Source organism: Protobothrops mucrosquamatus, unplaced genomic scaffold (assembly GCF_001527695.2).
Source record: "Protobothrops mucrosquamatus isolate PMUCROS unplaced genomic scaffold, P.Mucros_1.0 scaffold640, whole genome shotgun sequence".
Taxonomy (NCBI): domain Eukaryota; kingdom Metazoa; phylum Chordata; class Lepidosauria; order Squamata; family Viperidae; genus Protobothrops; species Protobothrops mucrosquamatus.
In genome coordinates this window covers 443,435-462,506 of record NW_015386932.1, presented here as the reverse complement: position 1 = coordinate 462,506, position 19,072 = coordinate 443,435, and the positions used below count along the sequence as shown (strand labels likewise).

At 50.3% G+C, this 19,072-nt stretch overlaps 2 protein-coding genes across 2 annotated transcripts in view; both read right to left on the bottom strand.

Moving 5' to 3' along the window:
- MYO15A (myosin XVA) overlaps positions 1–8,361 on the bottom strand; it is a 49,773-nt gene extending 41,412 nt beyond the window's left edge. The window contains 7 exon segments of the mRNA XM_029284477.1: positions 1,141–1,231; positions 2,027–2,136; positions 2,993–3,056; positions 3,520–3,602; positions 4,429–4,660; positions 6,335–7,630; positions 7,676–8,361. Of these exon segments, the coding sequence (XP_029140310.1) occupies positions 1,141–1,231; positions 2,027–2,136; positions 2,993–3,056; positions 3,520–3,602; positions 4,429–4,660; positions 6,335–7,630; positions 7,676–8,361 (2,562 nt within the window).
- A 3,955-nt stretch (positions 8,362–12,316) lies between these two features.
- DRG2 (developmentally regulated GTP binding protein 2) lies at positions 12,317–18,090 on the bottom strand. Its single transcript, XM_015817816.1, has 13 exons — positions 18,002–18,090; positions 16,806–16,966; positions 16,631–16,720; positions 16,388–16,448; positions 15,925–16,015; positions 15,641–15,713; positions 15,455–15,545; positions 15,159–15,256; positions 14,663–14,739; positions 14,500–14,588; positions 14,298–14,356; positions 13,916–13,969; positions 12,317–13,005 (listed from the first exon to the last, which is right to left on the bottom strand). The coding sequence occupies exons 1-13, from the start codon at positions 18,063–18,065 to the stop codon at positions 12,919–12,921; spliced, it is 1,095 nt and encodes a 364-aa protein (XP_015673302.1). The 5' UTR covers positions 18,066–18,090; the 3' UTR covers positions 12,317–12,918.
- Between the last annotated feature and the right edge of the window lie 982 nt (positions 18,091–19,072).

The window sequence follows — 19,072 nt, the reverse complement described above, 5'->3', positions numbered from 1 at the left end:
GGAGGAAGCTGGAGAAAGTCCTTGTGGGCCTCTCAATATCTCTCCTCGGCTTCAACTGCTGTGTTGTAGACCTCAACAGTCTTCCTCAAAAGCTTGAGACCTGAGGGGAAGGTCTGTCCAGGCCCAGCAGAGATTGCACTGAAGGTTGTTCTTGCACACAACGGTCTTCGGAGCTGGCTGGGAGGTCTTCCATTCTTCTCCTTCAGTGTGGATCCTGCAAGGTGCTGGGAGGGGAGTGAAGGTCTAACCCTTGATGTGAGCTGGCAATGTAACCGTATCTCTTGGGCTCTCGTCCGTATGAATAATGTAAGTGGACCAGTCCATCTCCAGATCGAGAGTCCTCCGAAGGAGGAGAGGGGAGGAGACAAGAAAGGAAGGGGGCAAGCCCCCTTTCGCCAACCCAGCATTATTTTGACCACCTTGGCTCCAGTGCTGTCTTAGAACGAAAAATCAGACGGTGGAATAAACACGTGGACCGCTCAGCTGGATCCAAAGGGAAAAAAATAACTTCTCTTTCTCTCTTCCTCTTCTCTTTTTTAATTGTGGTGGTGAAAGGAATGTTTACCTCTTTCTGAAAAAAGGCAACTGTGCTTAAAGGCCTTTCAGGAAGGACCCTTGTTGGTGGCTTTGTGGGTGGGGGCGGCTGGGTGGGAGGGAGGGAGGGAGCTCGTTTCTGCAGCCCTCCCTTCCACGCAGCTGCTCCAGGGGGGAAACGGATTCTGCTATNTAGGAGAGGCTGGAACTGAGAGGCTTAACCCCTTCAATTTGGAGGAAGTTGCCATCCTGGTTCATTAAATCAACCGCTAAGGAATGGAGATGGACTACTACTAAGTACTCAGAGGGAAGCCCTCATTCTCGTAGGAAAACGAGACAGAGACAAACTAATCCCTAGACAGTTGAGTCCATGCAAATAGCACTGCATTAACCGATGCTGGAAAAATTAAAACCTGACAGAGAGCATGCAACTGCCCCATACCTTTATCTAGGGAAGCATCAAGAACAGCATGGCGACAGAAGGTGGGAAGCAATGGTAGGTCTTCAAAAGCTCAGGGCTCTTCCCCCTCCAACCACCCCTCCATTGAGGTGAGCACCAGAGCTTTGGCTGAGCCTCCTGGCCTCTGGCCCCTCTCTCTGTCCTACCTGCTGGGTCGCAAGGTGTTTCTGGTTGATGGCTGCCAGGTAGCGAAGGATCAGTTTGGTGGCCTCGGTTTTGCCCGATCCACTTTCTCCACTGGAAGCAACCAGACGGAAGGAATGTAAGGACAGCAAGGACACCTGAGCCCACCTGAAACATCTCAACAGCTTAAGGAACCGAACTTGAAAGAAGACAAGGGGGGGATTCTCTTTCTCTTTTTAGCCAGTTTATCAGATCTCACCTAATAATGATACATTGGTTGAGTTTGGCGTCTCTCAACTTGCTGTAGGCAACGTTAATAATTGCAAAAAGGTGCCTGCAGAGGAAAGGAAGGAAGGAAGGAAGTTTCAAGCTGCCTTTAAAACAGGGAGCAGGTTGCTCTCAAGTCAAACTGGTGTCTTTCTAGCTAGCATCCCCACAAGCCTTAGTGACAATAGTTAGAAACATATGGAAGGAACCACATACAGAAACACCAGCATGGGTAGTTCTACCTAGTTGCAATCTTAGACAATCGCTGCCAATTAAAGTAAAAATATATGAGGGAAGACCGTTCATTAATGCTTTCCAGCTGTTTTGGATTCCCAGCCCTAACCGATAAAAGCAGAGAACCAGAATGATAGGAATCGTAGTTGCAAATCCCCTGAAAAGACACTAGTTGGTTGGTTGAGAAGGCTGAGAAACAACTGAGATATTATTCATCCAAACCTCTGAGATTTCAGCAAGCACACAGTCGGCCTTTCCAGAGCCACAGAAGATCATGAGGACATCCTCATGGCCACTAGGACTCAGAATATGCTGTCAAAAGAGCCCAGTGTAATGAAACTGTCCCCATTTCTGTAGGACTGGTTGAAACGCCCTCCAGATCAGCCCTGCAGCCAGTGACAGACTCACGGTGGGTTCTCTCCCAAAGCTTGGCCTTCATACTTCAGGACGTGGTCTGTTCCGTAGATGTTGAACATTTTGTAAGGATTCACTGCCACCAGGATGCTACCTATGTAGGTCTGGCAGAGAGAAAGAGGAACAAGTTGTGTATGTGTGTGTAAGAGAGAGAGAGAGAACACATGTTAGGGAAAGGAAAAACCACAAAATTATGGAGAACTTAGTGCTCTGTGTGAATCTAAACACAATGACTTCATGCTCTATACATAAGAATAAACTCCTGGTTTAGTCTGACTTAGACAATTCCTACGCTTTATGAACAGACATTGAACCACCTGCCTCCAGAAGCGGTGAATGCTCCAACACTGGAAGTTTTAAAGAAGAGACTGGACAGCCATTTGTCCGAAATGGTATAGGGTTTCCTGCCTGAGCAGGGGGTTGGACTAGATGACCTTCAAGGTCCCTTCCAACTTTACTATTATTATTATTATAAGGTGAGAACTTACAAAAAGCGAGCAACATTTCAAAACCTTCCAGAACTTTTCAATTTAACACCTATATTTTGTTTAAGCTTGCATTTATTAGTAACAGAAAGTAAGAAAGAGGATCTTGTCAAAAGACAAACAGATTTTGCATATATCTGCCTAGAGTTGCCTCTGGCAAGATGAACAGTATATAGGTTTAATAAATAAAAACAACAATAAATAAATCTCTGTCAATGTCGTCTCTCTTACTTTCCACGTAACGCGAAAATGAATCTTGAGTCTTTTTTTTCTTGCAGAAAAAAAGACCACTGTTCACGTGCCAAATTCTCTAACTCCAGCTTGATCACCGTCCTTACAAGGCTGCAAGGAAGACCAAGCCTGATCCTCCCAGGGTATCTTGTGGCTTAGCTGGGGTTTGAAGCCAGACCCTCCCCATCACTCCAGATATTTTTTTCCAGTACCCAGGAAGCAAAAGTGAAAAAGATCAACTTACATAGATCAGTCCCCGCTCAAACCTCCTTTGGATGTTGTGCAGGACCACACTTTCTTGGAGGTCTCTGTGGCATAGAGAACAAACATGGCTGAACATAGGACAACTTTAAGAAGGGGAACTAAATATTGCCGTCAGCAGTTCCAGGGAGAAAACCTGATAAAGGCACTGGAGGAAATGACAGGAGAGCAAGGAAGCTTTGCTTCCTAAAGCCCGTAGGGAGCAGGGCTCTAAGCCCCCCCCCCGCTCAGATGAAGGAGTGGAAGATGCCCTCATAACTGGTTTTCCCTCCTATTCATAAATCCCTGGTTCAATTTTGCCCCACCCACCCCAAAATACTACAGTAAACAGTAAAAAGAACATCCCTTAAGATGCACAGGGTATCTGTGTGTATGTGCTGCTGGGGGATTCTGGGAGTTGAAGTCCACCCATTGTTAGGTTGCCAAGTTTGAGAAACATCCCTCTCCATCTTTCAGGGGTGGACAGCGCCCCTCGGCCTCCCCAATGAGAACCCGCCCTGCAACACTTACTCCAGTTGGGTCAAGTCATCCACGCCGTCCTGGCTCGCCTCTCCTGGGTTGGCTGCCGAGTGCAAATTGTGAATGCAGTGCATCTAGAAGTTGGTAGGAAGACAAGGTCAAGACAGGCCTCCAAAATATCCCTGCCCCCCCCCTTTGTATCTCCCCAGGCACCCTGACAGGGAGGTTCAGCTGAGAGCTGGCAGCAGCTGAGCATCACTGAAGGCATTTCATGGCATGGGGGAGGGTCTGACTTAGGCTGAAGCCCCCCCCCATACCAGTCTGTTTTTCCTGCCCACCTTGCCATTCCTTTCACCTCGGAAAAGAGGAAGGGTCTGCAGGTGGTGACCGAACAAGCCTTCTGCGTCTGCAAAGGCCACGTCTTGACAGCAAGCAAACACACCTCAATTGGATGTCATGGTGGGCTGGCTATTAAACAGTGACTCACTCCATTACTCGGGAGACAAGGAGTCAGGTAGCTGCTTCTCTCTAATTAATTCTCCCCTCCAGTTCCAACTCCGCTCAATGTTCTCCCATTTGCATACTGCTCTTAGGTTACAAGGGGATATTATGCACACACACCGGCCATGTTGGGCGTCTTTGATCTAAGGCGTTGTGTAGGTCCCGCAGAGCAGAGCAGGGCAGGGCAGGGGTCTCCAACCTTGGCGACTTTAAGACGTGTGGACTTCAACTCCCAGAATTCCTCAGCCAGCTTTGAATGTTGAAGTCCACAAGTCTTAAAGTTGCCAAGGTTGAGGATCCCTGCTTTAGGGCATGTGCAGCCCAGAACTCAGAAATTCAAGAGAAATTGAATTCAAAGGGACCTCCTCCAATTCTCACTCCCCCACCAGTTCTGCTTTCCATTCTCTTATTCCCTCTGTCCCTCTTCAACATCCAGCAGACCAGGACTCTTTCGATTACCTTGCATTGCCAGTTCTTGTTGGTCTCTTCATATTCGCTCTTGGACCCAGATGCTCCCCGCGTCAGGTACCAGAACACCCCATTCCCTCTCCCTCCTCCACGATGAACATCCTGAGCCTTAAAACTCTCTGCTGGAGGGTGCTGGAAGAGCTTCTCAGAGGTCCATTCGCTTGGCATCTCATGTATCTTCACTGTGTGATACTTAGACCATGGCTGGTTTTGTCTCCGGGACCTTCTCCAAGGAGAAGAACCCATCAGTTGGACTTGGGGCATCACCACTGCATATCTCCCTACGCTTCCTTCCATTTCATGTTCTAGAAGCTCAGGAGGTCTGGGGGCAAAATCTGGTCTTCTTGGCTTGTTATACTGGCCGCGAAAGGAAGGTGGTCTGCCCAAAGAGGAGCCCTCTTCTTCCACAGTGTAGGGTCTTTTGAATGAAACTGTTCTTTGAGAAAAGGGGCTGAGATTGGGCCTCCTCAAATTGCCAGGATTATCACCAGGGATGGTGCAGAACAAATGCCCACCCAAGAGCTTACGTGCCACTTTAGGAGTAGAAGACCTGGTAGGCGTGGCCTCTGTCTTCTGCTTCATTGATGCAATAGCAGCTGGAGAATGCTGGGGAAATGGCTGCCTTGAAAAAGCTTCAGACTCTTCTGGGCCCAACTCTGCAAGATATGGATTCTCATCTTTTAAATGTCCTCTTGTTTCTCCAGGAAGGAACTGAACAGAAGCAGGCTGAGCCATTCCCACCAGAGGCTGCCCAATGCGCTGAATGAAGTCCTTGTGGGGGCTTGGAGCCCGAGTGGGTGATTGGGGCAAGTTGAAACCATTTCTCAAGCTTCTCGTAGCTCCCATCTTGGGTGAGGAACTCCAAGGAGTTGCTGTTCCTTCTTCTGAGGCACAAAGCCACCTTGGCTGGGGCTGGGACTGAGCTTCCTTTGGTCTACCAGTTTCAAAGGGAAGTTGGGCATAAGGAGATGACCCTCGGGGTGACTCTCGAATGCCGATTCTGTGGCTTCCTTGACGAGGAAGCATGTGAGGAGAACCCCTAGCAGATAAAACTGGGGACCGATGGCCAAACTGCCTCAGATGCTGGTTTCTCATTAATGGCTTCACTGCTTTCGTTGGCGGCTCAGCCTGCCTGTTCCAAGCCTGGGGTAGGCTTCCCGAAGCGTCCATAGATACCTGATGAACTGCCCTTCTTGACTGTAAGTGACTGGGCATGGGAGGAGATCCAAAATGCCTAAGGGATGGTTGAGGTGATGGAGGAGACTTCAAACTCCTGCTGGTGGGACTATAGAATTTTCTTGGGACAAACCTTCCAGAGGTCCTATTTCTGGCAGAATCTTGAAATTCTGGAGTGCTGGACACATAAAACAATGAACGACTGAAAGGGGTGTCCATCAGGCTTTTAACAGATGCTAAGCTAGAAGATGAGAGGTTGCGTTGACTTCCCAAACGCTTGTGTGTTGATGGGTAAGAGGCAGGAGGTGCCTGGAAGAGGGAGTCTTTGGGTGAGTTTTCCATGGTGGCTGTCCTGCATCCCCCTGATGAAACTGGGTTTTCTTTGGCTGTTCTCTGAGAAGGAGAAGACATGGGAATATGTGGCCTCTTCCCCTTGAAGGAAGGATTTTGATGTCCAGTTGTTGACCATGAGGCATTTCTCTGTGAAAACCTAAGGTCTTGCTGTGACTTTCTATTGAAATTTGACCGGAGAGTGCTTTGCAACTCTTTGTGAAGAACGTCCTGCATTGCTACTGTGGTTTGAGAAGGTGTGAGAATAGTGTGGTGTCTCCCTGGACCCCTAAGTCGCCTAACAGAGCTGGGGGGGAAAGTACAACTTGGTTTTTCAAAAGGCGTGCTTGGAGGCAGAGAAGACGACTCCAGAGGACTCTTCTTCCCAAACCGTGGAGACAGAGTTCTACTGTTGGACTCATGCATGCCTGGTTGGTTCCGTCCCCAGTTCTCATGGTGCTTCAGAATAGGTCTCGGCTGAGAGATGGATTGCTGCAGGAACTGCCCCAGAGGGCTCCCACACTCTCTTGGAGAAAGATGAGGCTTCATGTGATGTGCATCCCAACCCCCGTTCCTTCTACTTAAGTTGTTCCTGTGGGACCTCTGAAGCTTGCTCAGAGGGAACAACTCTGAAAAAGTCTCCTGAGACCCAGAAGATTCCAAATACTGACCATCAAACTGGGCAAATGGAGAAATTAGAGGCTCCTGCTCTTCTTCTTCAGTGATGCCTTCTTCCTCAGCATCCAAATAAGCCAGGGAAATCTGTGGGGAAGGTGGGAGGGGGACATCAAGCTTTTCCTTGCCGAACAACTTCACTTGGGGCCTCGGGAAAAGCCGGAACTTCCTGTTCAATGGTGCTGTGGCAGACAACTTTCCTCCCATCTCTCGTTCAGAAACAGAAGAATGGGAGAAAGCAATGGGATCATCTTCTGGTTCAGTCTCCGCTCTGTCTGCTTCTTCCATCTCAGCTATGTCGTCCAGCAGACAGGCGTACGGGTTGTACGAAGACTGGGAGGCCCATTCTTGGTCACCGTCATTCATGTCCTGCTGGCAGTAAACATCCTCCTGATTATCAGGGAGTTCTAATTCTCTAGTCCAATATGGAACACCTTCTACTTCATAATCACTGCTGAAATCCTCGTAAGGTTCATAAGGTGGATAATGGAAAGAAGGTCCATAATCTTGATTGTCACTGCAGTATCCATAAGGGTCCTGCTCATCATAGTCTTCATCATAAGGCTCATCTCCTTCTTCCATTTGATGCCTCCCATAACAATCCTGGTTATAACCAGACAAGCCATACTTGAAAGGGGACTGGCCATCGTAACCACATTCTTCTTCATAATCATCAAAGTAATCTTGTAAGGTGGCAGAATCCAGGGGGTCCCAGTAGCCAAATTTGTCCGGGTATTGGCCAAAACACGTACACTTATTGGCTCCAGCAACTCTCCTCATATTCGCTCGGTGTCTCAAAACTTCATCTTCTGAAGGGAAAGGCAGTTTCTTGGCTCCAATCTTGGCTAGCCAAGAGTCATCAGTTGCTCGTTTGTCGTATCTTGATCTACTACGCTTACTCAAGAATTTCCAGGTCAGCCAGTTGGTGACCGCAGCCACCTTGCTGACCATCTGGGCCTGGGGTTTAAAGTTCTGGTTTGCCTTCTTCCGCCGGAAGAGGTTGCCAAAAAAACTCCCCCCTTTGCTTTGCTGATCTTCTGACTTCCCACCCCCTAACCGAATCAGCATGAACGAGGACTTCTTGGTCTCCTTGTCGGGGGCTCCCTCTTTCTTCTCCTTCTTCTTTCCAAGAGATTTGAAGCGCATCATCAGGTTGGAGGTGGACTTCAGCACCCCCTTGTTCTTCTTGTTCTTCTTCTTCTTCTTCGTGCTGTACTTCCTCAGGCCCCAGAAGAAGCGCGAGGTGTTCTTGAAGTGGCTCTTCTTGGTGCTCTTGTGCGGCCCCATCCCTTTCACGCCCATGAAGAGTTTGGAGGTGCTCTTCAAGCTCCGCCTTTTCTTGGGTGGGACCGCTGCCTCTTTCTTGGCCATGACCATGGCCTTGGTGGCTCCCTTCAGCTGGGCTTTGGCATGTTCCTTCTTGGCCACTTTCTTCTTGGGGTCCTCTGCTGTCAGGCCCATGACCAGCTGGGAGGCTCCTTTGAGCTGCCTCCTGGTCTTGTCCAACTGCCCCTTCTTCTCTTTGCCTACCTTCTTGACCACACCTTTCTTGTCCTTCCCCTTCTTCTTAGGGTCGTCTTCATCCTCCTCCTCCTCTCCCTCCACCAGCTCGCTGTCCATCTCACTCTCTTCAGTGTTCCTTTTTGCCAAGTCAGAATCTGACCCATCGTCCAACTGAGCCACAGGTTTCTTTTTCCCCTTTCGGACATTTTTCCCTTTATCCTCTTTTCCTTTCTTAGCCATTTCTGGGGAGGTCAAGGATGTTCATGCTCTCCTAGGTCGTGACCCCTCCAGGGAAAGCTCAGCAAAATTTTGTCCATGCAGAAACGAAGAGGAGGAGGAGGAGACAGCAAACATGATGAAGAAAACACAAGATTTCTGCAATCTCTTTGAAACTGAAAACCAGCCTGTGTATCTCTGAAGCCAGAAGATCTCTTACTTCCCTTCCCTTGTTCTGTTTTCAGCAATCACTCATTTCAGAGTGAAGAAGAGAGAAGACTGTTTTATTTACCTGTGGAGGAAGCTGGAGAAAGTCCTTGTGGGCCTCTCAATATCTCTCCTTGGCTTCAACTGCTGTGTTGTAGACCTCAACAGTCTTCCTCAAAAGCTTGAGACCTGAGGGGAAGGTCTGTCCAGGCCCAGCAGAGGTTGCACTGAAGGTTGATCTTGCACACAACGGTCTTCAGAGCTGGCTGGGAGGTCTTCCATTCTTCTCCTTCAGTGTGGATCCTGCAAGGTGCTGGGAGGGGAGTGAAGGTCTAACCCTTGATGTGAGCTGGCAATGTAACCGTATCTCTTGGGCTCTCGTCCGTATGAATAATGTAAGTGGACCAGTCCATCTCCAGATCGAGAGTCCTCCGAAGGAGGAGAGGGGAGGAGACAAGAAAGGAAGGGGGCAAGCCCCCTTTTGCCAACCCAGCTCTATTTTGACCACCTTGGCTCCAGTGCTGTCTTAGAACGAAAAATCAGACGGTGGAATAAACACGTGGACCGCTCAGCTGGATCCAAAGGGAAAAAAATAACTTCTCTTTCTCTCTTCCTTTTCTCTTTTTTAATTGTGGTGGTGAAAGGAATGTTTACCTCTTTCTGAAAAAAGGCAACTGTGCTTAAAGGCCTTTCAGGAAGGACCCTTGTTGGTGGCTTTGTGGGTGGGGGCGGCTGGGTGGGAGGGAGGGAGGGAGCTCGTTTCTGCAGCCCTCCCTTCCACGCAGCTGCTCCAGGGGGGAAACGGATTCTGCTATAAGGAGATACCTTACCTCCTCACTGGCCTTCAGGAGATATTAGAATACCAAGGTGCCTGGGAAAGAGGCGGCCGCGCTGCAAGATAAGCTGAAGGAACGTGGGTGCAATTACACACCTGTGACAGGTAAGCAGGAGGAGGGTGTGCGAGCACACGGAGGCGCTTTTCTTATTGAAACTTGTCTCCGTAACGGGAGATTTGAAAAAACTGCTCTAGAAAGCAGCACTCGGTTGGGGCTCGGAGTGAGGAAAGGCAAGCAGTCAAAGGGGGGGGGGGCAGGGGTATTTGCAAGGTAGGATCAACGAAGTCAAGACGGCAACCACAACGGCGTGAAGAAAGAGGCAGACGCAAACAAAACTGGTCACGTTTCGATCCCACCAACGTGGCCCGTCATCTTTGATTGTTTTGGAGCATTTTCTGGGGAGCCCCTGCTCGCAGGAGAGCAGAAAGCTCCCCCAGTTCTGTTCCCCCAGCCAATACACCCTCTGTCCTACTTTCAAAGGCAAGAGCATAGGAACACGCTGCAAATTTAAGGATGAGAAACTGACAAGGGCGGGGAAACTGTGAGACTGAGAAGAGAGGTAACACAGTCGGAAGGGACCTTGGAGGTCTTCTAGTCCAGCCCCTTGCTCAAGTAGGAAACCCTACAACATTTCAGTCAAATGATTGTCCAATCTCTCTGAAATCCAGAGGTCCAGTTTTGCAGTTTGAAATCTCCTTGGCTTCACAGATCAGGCCCAAAGGGGAGGAGAACTTACGAAACACGCGGGAGACACATGGAAGGAACCCAGATCAGCTTGCCACGGGGCTTACCTTTCGGAACGCACACCATCGGCGGCTGCCACCCGGACGTCGGCCACGGCAGGGGTCAGTGCCAGGCCCTCAGGCACCCTGGCTTTGGCATGATGTTGCAAACGCTGGCCCTTCGCTCCCAGCTCGGCCGATGCACGGGTGTCCCCAAGATCTGAAGATCTGCACAAACCAATTTCAAGATGCCCGATGCCATCGGCACCCCAGTTGCCATCACTAACCAAGAGCCTTGGCAACTGTTGCTTCCCCTCTCCCAGGGGAGCTTGGCTCGCCCTGCCCCTCAGGCCTCGGACGTCACGGCCGAGGGACGTAAATCAAAGGGACAATGGATGGAAGGGCACCAGCCCCTTTGCTGGGCAGCTGGCAGAGAAAGGCGCACCGTCCTTTCTTCTTCATCCGCCTGCGGTCAGCAGGAAGACAGGTGCCCGGACGCGAGATATTGCCTCTTTTTAAGGGAATTTCTACTGCTTGAGGGAGGGGGGTCAGTTGGACCCCTTATTGGGGGCTCACCACCCTCCAAAGCCTGCTGCAAATTAGGCTGTGGGGCAGGGCGTGTGCAAATTGGACAGAGTGGTGAGCACGATTGTGCCAGGTTGTGATATTTGGGTGGCATGACCAACCCCTTGCAGCAGATGGGAAACAAATGTCTAGGAAGCAGAGAAGATTTAAATTCTCTTCCCGCTCCACTTTTCAAGCCGAGGAGACTAGAGAGAGATGTATTGCCAAGGATTAGAAAGCGGAGTTTGAACAGAGGCCCCAAATCCTCCCTGCGAGTCTTCCGGTCTTTCATTCTCCTCTCTGCAGATCCCGATTCTGGCTCTGAAGGTTTCCCTAAATTGCGCTCAATTTCAAAGCAGCTTCCTCCAGAGCGAGAATCTTAAGATTTCTGCTTTACCCTTACAAATGGGTCTGTGTGTGTGTATGCGCGAGTGTGAAGATGTACCTTTATGACACTCACAACCATCCTGAGGGGTGGGCTAGGCTGGAGCACAACACGGCTCATTAAAAGAGCACGCAAAATGCCATCGCAGCCCACCCTCCTGGCCCAAGCCCAGTCTGATAAGAAAGCTGAGCCTTCCTTCCCCCGCAGATGCCTCCTTCGAGCTGACCTACCTCCAAAGGCTGTTGTGAGGATTTCGGAGGAGAGAACAAGCCTATCCCTTCCCTACCCATGAACTAAAACCAAGCATATGATCAAGCAGCTGATGGCCACTTTGCAGATTAAAGGACAGCGAGACCCTTTTGAATGCAGAGAGATCGGACGTCATCGCAACAAGAGTGGCACGGCCCACTTACCTGGGCAGCTGCTGCCCGCCTCCCCCGTCCTGCCTTCTGGTCTCGCAGCGGGTTAAACCCTCGGGAGGACAGGCGACTCCATCCCTTCGCTCTCCAAACTGAGGGGCAGGCCTGGGAGGGCAACTCACCCGTGACTGCCTGCCCTGCGTGGACCCTGCCCTGCCAGACTGGCTGCCAGACACCTGCTGGCTCCATGCATATTTGATGGCAGCTATTCTTCCCTGCAGTGGCTGGACAGAGAGAAATGGGAGGAGGGAGGGAACGTCCTTCAGGGGAAGCATCTGCAGAGGGGCAGGACGGGCGCAGGGGTCATCTCAGTACCCAGGAGCAGGGACCCACTTCGCTTACTGCACCCCCAAACCACAACACTCTCAGGGAAAGTTTGGGACTGACCTCACAAGGTCGCTGAGAGTCCAATGCGGGTGCTTTTCTCAAGGGGGATTTGAACTGCCTCTCATCTATTCCCTTTAATGGGTTTTTTTAAAAAATCCTTTTTGATTCATTCACACAAACTTCAACAGAAAGCTCTTTTTTTTTGGGGGGGGGAATGAAACCCAGTAGTCAAATTAATTAAACACCCAGAAAGCAGCCTACAGTAGAGAAAATGCTTGGCGTTCACTTTCTCACCACCAAAAAGCTGGAAGCTGAAGAAGTCTTAAGAACTATTTGGGAGTCTTCAACCTTTGTGGGGGCCAGGCTGTGGACTGGAATAAGAACCCCCCTGCCTGGAAGAAGGCAAGGCAAGCTATGGGGAAACAGGCTGGGTTCGCTCGCAACTTCAGGAGGGCCCCTGAAGGCATAAGCGGTGTTGAGAGCAGTCTAAGCAAAGGGCTACATGAACATTTAGAAGTTCCAAAGAGACGTGAGGACCATCCTTTATTTCAGCAGAAGGTCAAGGGAGAAGGGGGCTGATGGGTCTGGAGTCGAAGTCTGGGGGTGGGCTATGGGACCAGGAGATGACCTGGTGAAATGAGGAGGGAGGAGGGGAGAGGACTCATCAATCCAGGCTCCCAGGCGTGGGTAGATCCTTCCTTTATGGATCTCCTGTCCACAGAGAAGAGGTGGCAAGGCTGAGTTCTGAAGGGAGAAAGGCAGGTTCTTCATTCTGGATCCGACATCCCACTCCAGGGTCACCAGGTCACAAATCTGAGGCCGCTGACCAGAGGTAGCCAGGCTGCCATCCTCGTTCGGTCTCAAATCCTCTCCCATCGAGTGCTCGAAGGACCCTCAGCGACAGGCTTCATCTAAGCAAGTTTCCCCACTCAGGAGAAAACCCTGGTCCTTCTGTGTCCCCAAAAAGCTTCGCCCCCCTCTGTGGCTGTCTCTCCTTCTAGGACTGGGGAAGAGTGTCCTCCCTGCCCCGCCTCCTTTGACCATGTGGGGCAGGTTAGTTCTTACACATTTTACAGTTAAGCTGCATGGAAACTCTACGGAGGGGAGCAAGGTGCGGGCGATTACTTCTTCACCACCTGGATGACGTCTTCATGCTCCACCACGTGGCTGAGCCCGACTCGTTGGGGGCTGTACTTGGTGCTGGTTCCCTTGGAAAGGCAGAGAGAGAAGATGGACTGAAGGGTGCAGAAAACAGGTTCGTATCAAAGCAGGACGCGGCGTTTCTCAGCCTTGGCTACTTTAAGAGGGGTAGACTTCAAGTCCCAGAATTCCCCAGTCCATCCCACGGTTGAGAAACGCTGCCATAAGGTTTAGCTCTAGACGGGTGGGCGTTAGAGTTGACCCCCCCAAAGGGCACAAGGGGGTGGCAATGTCAGAGGCTCGGATTCTCATCCAAGATGCTACTGTGATTGAACCAAAGGTGCTTTTTCAAGAGGCAGCTGGACTTTCCTTGTTTTTTGCTTCTCATCCAAGAAGCTTCTTCAGTTCTGACCGAATGGTGGAGGGTGGAAGCTACCTTCTGCTTGGCAAGCAGGTCGTTAGCAACCTCTGCTCACCCTCTTGATGGTGGACCTCTTTTTGCATCTGTCAAGACCCTCTCGGGAGGTGTGGCTAAAGACCTGCTCTTGCTGCCTTCATTCATTTGATCTGGGCCTTTGTGCGAGGAAGACCTTGCTGGACCCAAACCCAGGCCCCAGCCTGACTCTCCAACCAGGCAGAAGGCGCTCCCAGATTGTCAGCAGCCTATTCTATCTGAACAACGGTGGGATAACACGGTCTCATTTCTGCCATCCTTCTCCCAAACATTATGCAGGCTCCTCTACAGCAGAATATGGAGGGGATGAGGAGACGGTTTCTGAACGTTCTCCTGTGAAAAACAGTCCACTGCCGATAGAAAAGCAGAGCCTCGGGAGTGAGATTGGATGGAAAGTTTGTCCTTGCTGTGCTGGATTTCCACCTGCAGGGAGCACTGGAGTATCACTGCACCCCAGGTGGTTCCTCTACATGCCCAAGGCCAGGCCTGAGACCAGACTCCCCGCTTCTTCAGCAAACACTTACCCACACAAGGGCGTACTTGAACTGGTCAGCTAACGTCCGATGAATTCTGTGACACTGAAAAGAGGGAACGGTCAGGCAGGCGAGAACAGAGCCTCGTGTATCTTCGGTTCAAAGCACCCCTCTACATCAAAGTCACACCGGGAGATCCAGGCATCACAACAGCCGAGTTCCCACCACCCCATCCGATGGCACAGCTTGGCCATCTCCCCTTGGGGCACCCTTCAGACGAGGGGATTTCAACTCTCAGGAGATCCAGCAACAAGGCCCTTGCTGAGGTTGCTGGAGGTTGAGATCCATCCCGCTGGAGACCGTCTGGATCGGGGGAGACTGAATGAGATTCCTAACCCCCCAGCCCAGGGTCCCGAGAGCTTTCAGGGCTTACCACGTGCTGTACGGAGGCCCCCTTTCGCAGAATGATTGCATCTGAAAAATCAGGTCTCTCTGCAAGGAAGGAGCATTTTTCGGTGAGGGGAGGAGAGGAAAACGAAAGGCTTCTAACTCTCTACCAATACTGGCCTTCCCAACCTCCCCTTAATCCTCAGGCGTGACCGAGTTTTCTCGGCCGTTCCCAGGGCGTTACTTACGGCCTCTTTTCTTTGTGAAGATGCAGGTGAGAGCCAGATATTCCCACAGCGTTTCCAGCAGGTAGTCCAAATTCAGCTTCATGCCACAGCTGGGAAGACACAACCGTCAGCGGACACAGCCATAATGCGTGTTTTGTGCAGGACTACTTGGGGGTTCCCTTACCTAATCACGACGCTATGGGGCCTCCGAGCCAGGCGGTCCACCTCTTCCATAGAGATCTGGTCAACTTTGTTATAAACCTAAATTAAGACACAGAGGAAGGGGGGGGGGAAGATTCACATTGCACCCTGATGTTGATTCCACTCTGATCCCTCACACCAACTTTCTAAAATGTGATTTATTTACGAAATGTACTGGCCACCCATTTTACCACAGGGTAACTTAATTATAAGCCCCCACCCCAGGCAAAGAAATGTTCCAGGACAGTTGATTTTATTTGGGAGAAAAAAATAATCAGCTGCAGGATTTTTCATCAAGGGAAGTGCTGGGAACTTGATTGCTTCAGATCAGAAGAATATTTTAGTCCCCAAATGTAGCTATCTGAACGCCGGGCAAACCGGAACCGGAAGGACAAAGAACGTCTCCACTTAATTAGGATTGGGCACCAATTATCCCGTCCCCGTTTGTTACAAAAGGAATCTTCTCGCACGCTACTCACGTAAAGGCAGGGCATGTACACTCGGTTGCCGACAATCACGTCAATGAATTCGTCTGCGCTGCAGTCTTCCCTGAACAGAACCTCCGCATTGAAGATTTCTTAGGATGGGAGAGTTAAGGCCCATCAACTTTCGTGGGACTCACGCTGCTTCTGGCCGCACGGGCAGAGCACAGCTGGGACTCAACTTCCAGGCAAGCTCGTCCACCTCCTCATCACCCCCCACCCTTAAGATCCTGGGCCTGGGCCTTTGGGGATGCCCCCGAGGCAACCCCCAGGAGGATCCTGAGAAAGGATACTGTATTCGTGAAGGATGAGCTGCACCAGCTTCTCCGAGCAGTGAGTCAAGCTCACGGTGGAGTTGAAGGAGATGCCACCCCCCTTCTTGGGCTGGAAGGAAGACAGAGGGGCTGTTAGGTCAACAATGCTGGAATCTCCCTCAGTGCCAGCTCCCCCCACAGCGCAGCCAGCTTCCTGTGTCTCACCTTGAAGTAGATGTTGGGTTTATTTTTGTTCAGCCGGATGCCAACTGTTTCCAGTTCCTTTTCCAAGAGAGCTCTGCAGGAGGAATCACAGCACGCACTCAACCTTTTGCCCAAATCCATGTTTGCAGGAGCATGCCCTGCAGCCTGGCTCCAAACAGCAACTCTTACATTTTGCACATGCAAGCAAAAACACCGAGGTCGCCTCTAAGGAGAAACGCCCAATGGCTGAGCATTCTTCCCACGCCATTCTGCCCCTCAGAGGCCCCTCCCCTCCCTCTGCTGACCTCTGCACTTCTCCCTTGGTGGCTTCCAGCATCATGATGACGACATCTGAGGTCCGGGCCACCGCAATCACTTGGCGTCCTCGGCCCTTCCCTAAAAACACAAAAGAAATGACTCTCATAGAGAAGCTGACAAAGAACCAGGGCATAAAAGGGGGGGCTCGTGTTCTTTTTTTTTGACCTGGTCAATCCAAACAGAAACCCCTTCTCTGAAAGTGGACATAGCCATTGCTTTCTCCTATGACAGCCCAAGGGCAGCTTTCCTCCCGCCCCATCTGACAAGCCTCAACGGTAGGACTTCCTTATTGTTTTTTATTTTGTTTGCTTGTATCCTGCCTTTACTATTTTGGCAAATAACCCAAGGCGGCGAACATATCCAAAACAATACATCTTCCTCCTCCTATTTTCCCAACAACCACAACCCTGTGAGTAGTTTGGCAGTTAAAAAGCAGAAGGGAATTCCAACCTTGAGCAGCTCCTTCAATGATCCCAGGAAGATCTAGAAGCTGGATATTGGCTCCTTTGTACTGCACATAAATGAAGAAAAATCAGAAAAGGCAATCCACCACTAAGCATCTCACATGAATCTGAGTGCTGATTTAATTAGCAGCACAGCCGTCTATGAGCTTCACTCTCATAGAAGTAACAATATCTACATTGGCTCAATTGCCACCCGAGGCAAAAGGGAGCCCATGAGAAGTGCATTTACCTCTATGACTCCAGGAATGCAGGTCAATGTCGTGAATTCATAAGAAGCTGCTTCACTAGCCGTGGAAGTCATTAAACTCAGAAACGTGGACTAAAAGAGAAGGCAGAGATTCAGAAAGCAGAACTTATTTTCAAAGCCATGCCTGAAGAGTCCTTGTTCTCCGCTCAGCACTGACCTTACCCACAGAAGGGAAACCGATCAGCGCCACCCGAGCATCCCCCGACTTCATCACATCGAAGCCTTCCCCTTTGGCCGCAGCTGATTTGGAAGGTTCTAGAAGTTGAGCTCTGTACTTGGCGAGCTTGGCCTTCAGCAGACCCAGGTGGTACTCCGTAGCTGGGGGTGAAAACGGAGAAAGAACAAGCAGGTGACGAAGGAGCCCATGTGGGGGAGGGAAGAGACTCAGGGCGATCTGTTTCATTTCAGTCACCGGGAGTTCCTTGGGCAGCAGCTATAATAAATCTAAAGCAATATTCATCATAATGCTGTAGTAACACTTTTTTGTTCGTTTTTCTTGCTACACTTGGTAAATATAATCCCAGGCGGCCCTTTTCTGCTCCCCTTCCGATTTTCTGGGCATGCTCCCACTTCTCCCACGCGAGCTGTGCCAGCCATCTGCTCCCACACTTGTGGACCGGCAGGGCGGGGATGATGGCAGTCCATTGCTTCTGGAGGCTGGCGAGAAGAGGCAGAGGTGGCAGAGGAGGAAGAGGAAGAGGCAAACTGGCCCAAAGGGAATCCTGGTGGTTTCAATGGCTTTGCCATGTTCTGGAGGAATGCATCCGATCCTACTGGAGGCACCAGTCGTTTATTATTGTTATTGTTACTATTAAATCTATTTACTGCCTGCCTCACCATGGGCTACTCTAGGTGGACCACAACCATAAAAAAAAATGAAGAAACAAAAAGGAAGTTTAAACAAAGCAAAAGTAAAATAAAAAGAACAATAAAACAGAGAAAGAAAACAGTTCATTTATGCAGCCGTTTACTGTATTTAGGAAGTGTATAAAACAACATAAATGGACACACACGTACACCCACACCCACCCACCCAGATTCAGATACACAAATATTTACAAATACACACATATATATTACATACACACATATACTACATATACACACATATATACATACACACCCATATGAACGAGTCAGATTTTGAAAAAGACTCATTTAATTTCATTTTGCGTTAAATGACACCCAGCCCACCCCCACTGACATAGCACAGCCAGGCCCATAAATAGCCGGCGGGGTTCCTCCCTTCAAGAGGCCAAGCCGGGGCGTCTCCCGAGGCCTGCAGACTCGCCAGGCCGCCCTCCAACAGGGGAGGCGCCCCTTCCCGGCCCCGCCGGGCTGCCCCCGCCTCACCCTTGTTCTTCTGGGTCCGGGCGATCTCCTTCTCGATCTCCGCGATCTTCTCCAGGATCCCCATCGTGGCGACTCGGGCGGAATGCGATGAGGGACGGGCTGCCCTGGAAGTAGTTCCCGGGCAGGTCCGTCTCGCCAAGCCCTCCGCCCGGCAACCCGGACAGGCGACGTTTCGTTCCGCCCCTGTCGGGGAGAGCTGGAACAGCAGGGCAGGCCGCGTAAAAGGCAAAAAGGTTGTATGACGCTTACAGTAAAAAGATTTTTTGTTTTGCTTTGTTTAATGTTTACTACAAACCATGAAATAAGCCAGGGCTGTCTAATCTTGGCAGATTCAAGACCGGTGTATTTCAACTCCCAGAATTCCCCATCCAGCATGGCTGGCTGGGGATTTCTGGGAGTTGAGGGGCACTGATCTTAAAGTTGCCAAGGTTGGACACCCCTAATATGAATGGTCAGTGGGCAGAAATTTAACATATATTATTTAACACATATATAAAAAATATTACTTAACCTATATATTGAAATATTATTTATTAAATCCATACACAGCTCAGAATCACCAAGTTGAGCTATGTACACATTTCAATAATAGGAAGGAATCAACCCAAGTCTTTTTTTCCCTCATCCTATCCCCATTCCCAGGACTTAAGGGCCACTTCTGCCCTCTTTTCATTTCTGACATGCTTGCTTCTGAATATCTGCTTCTCCCTGGATGTCTACAACCCCAAGGGCAAATAAAAATCCTTCTTTAGCTGATGGGCAGGGGTAAGGCCATCAGAGCTGCAAATGGCTATTGGCTAAAGGTTGGCCAGTGCAACAGTACTACAAAACCCACATTGCAAGTATTACAAAGCCCACCCTACATGGCTCTTCCACCCCAAAGGAGAGTTAGGGGGCTCCTTGGCAAAGGGCAGAGGGCCAAACAGAGCCCTATAACATCACAGTGACCGGGCCAAACACACAATACATTTTTAATCTTATTTCAATCATCCAGATATCCAGTATGCAAAGCAGCCATCGTGCCATCTTGCAAGAAAGTGATGGAAGCGCGCGGGGGGGGGGGGGGGGGGG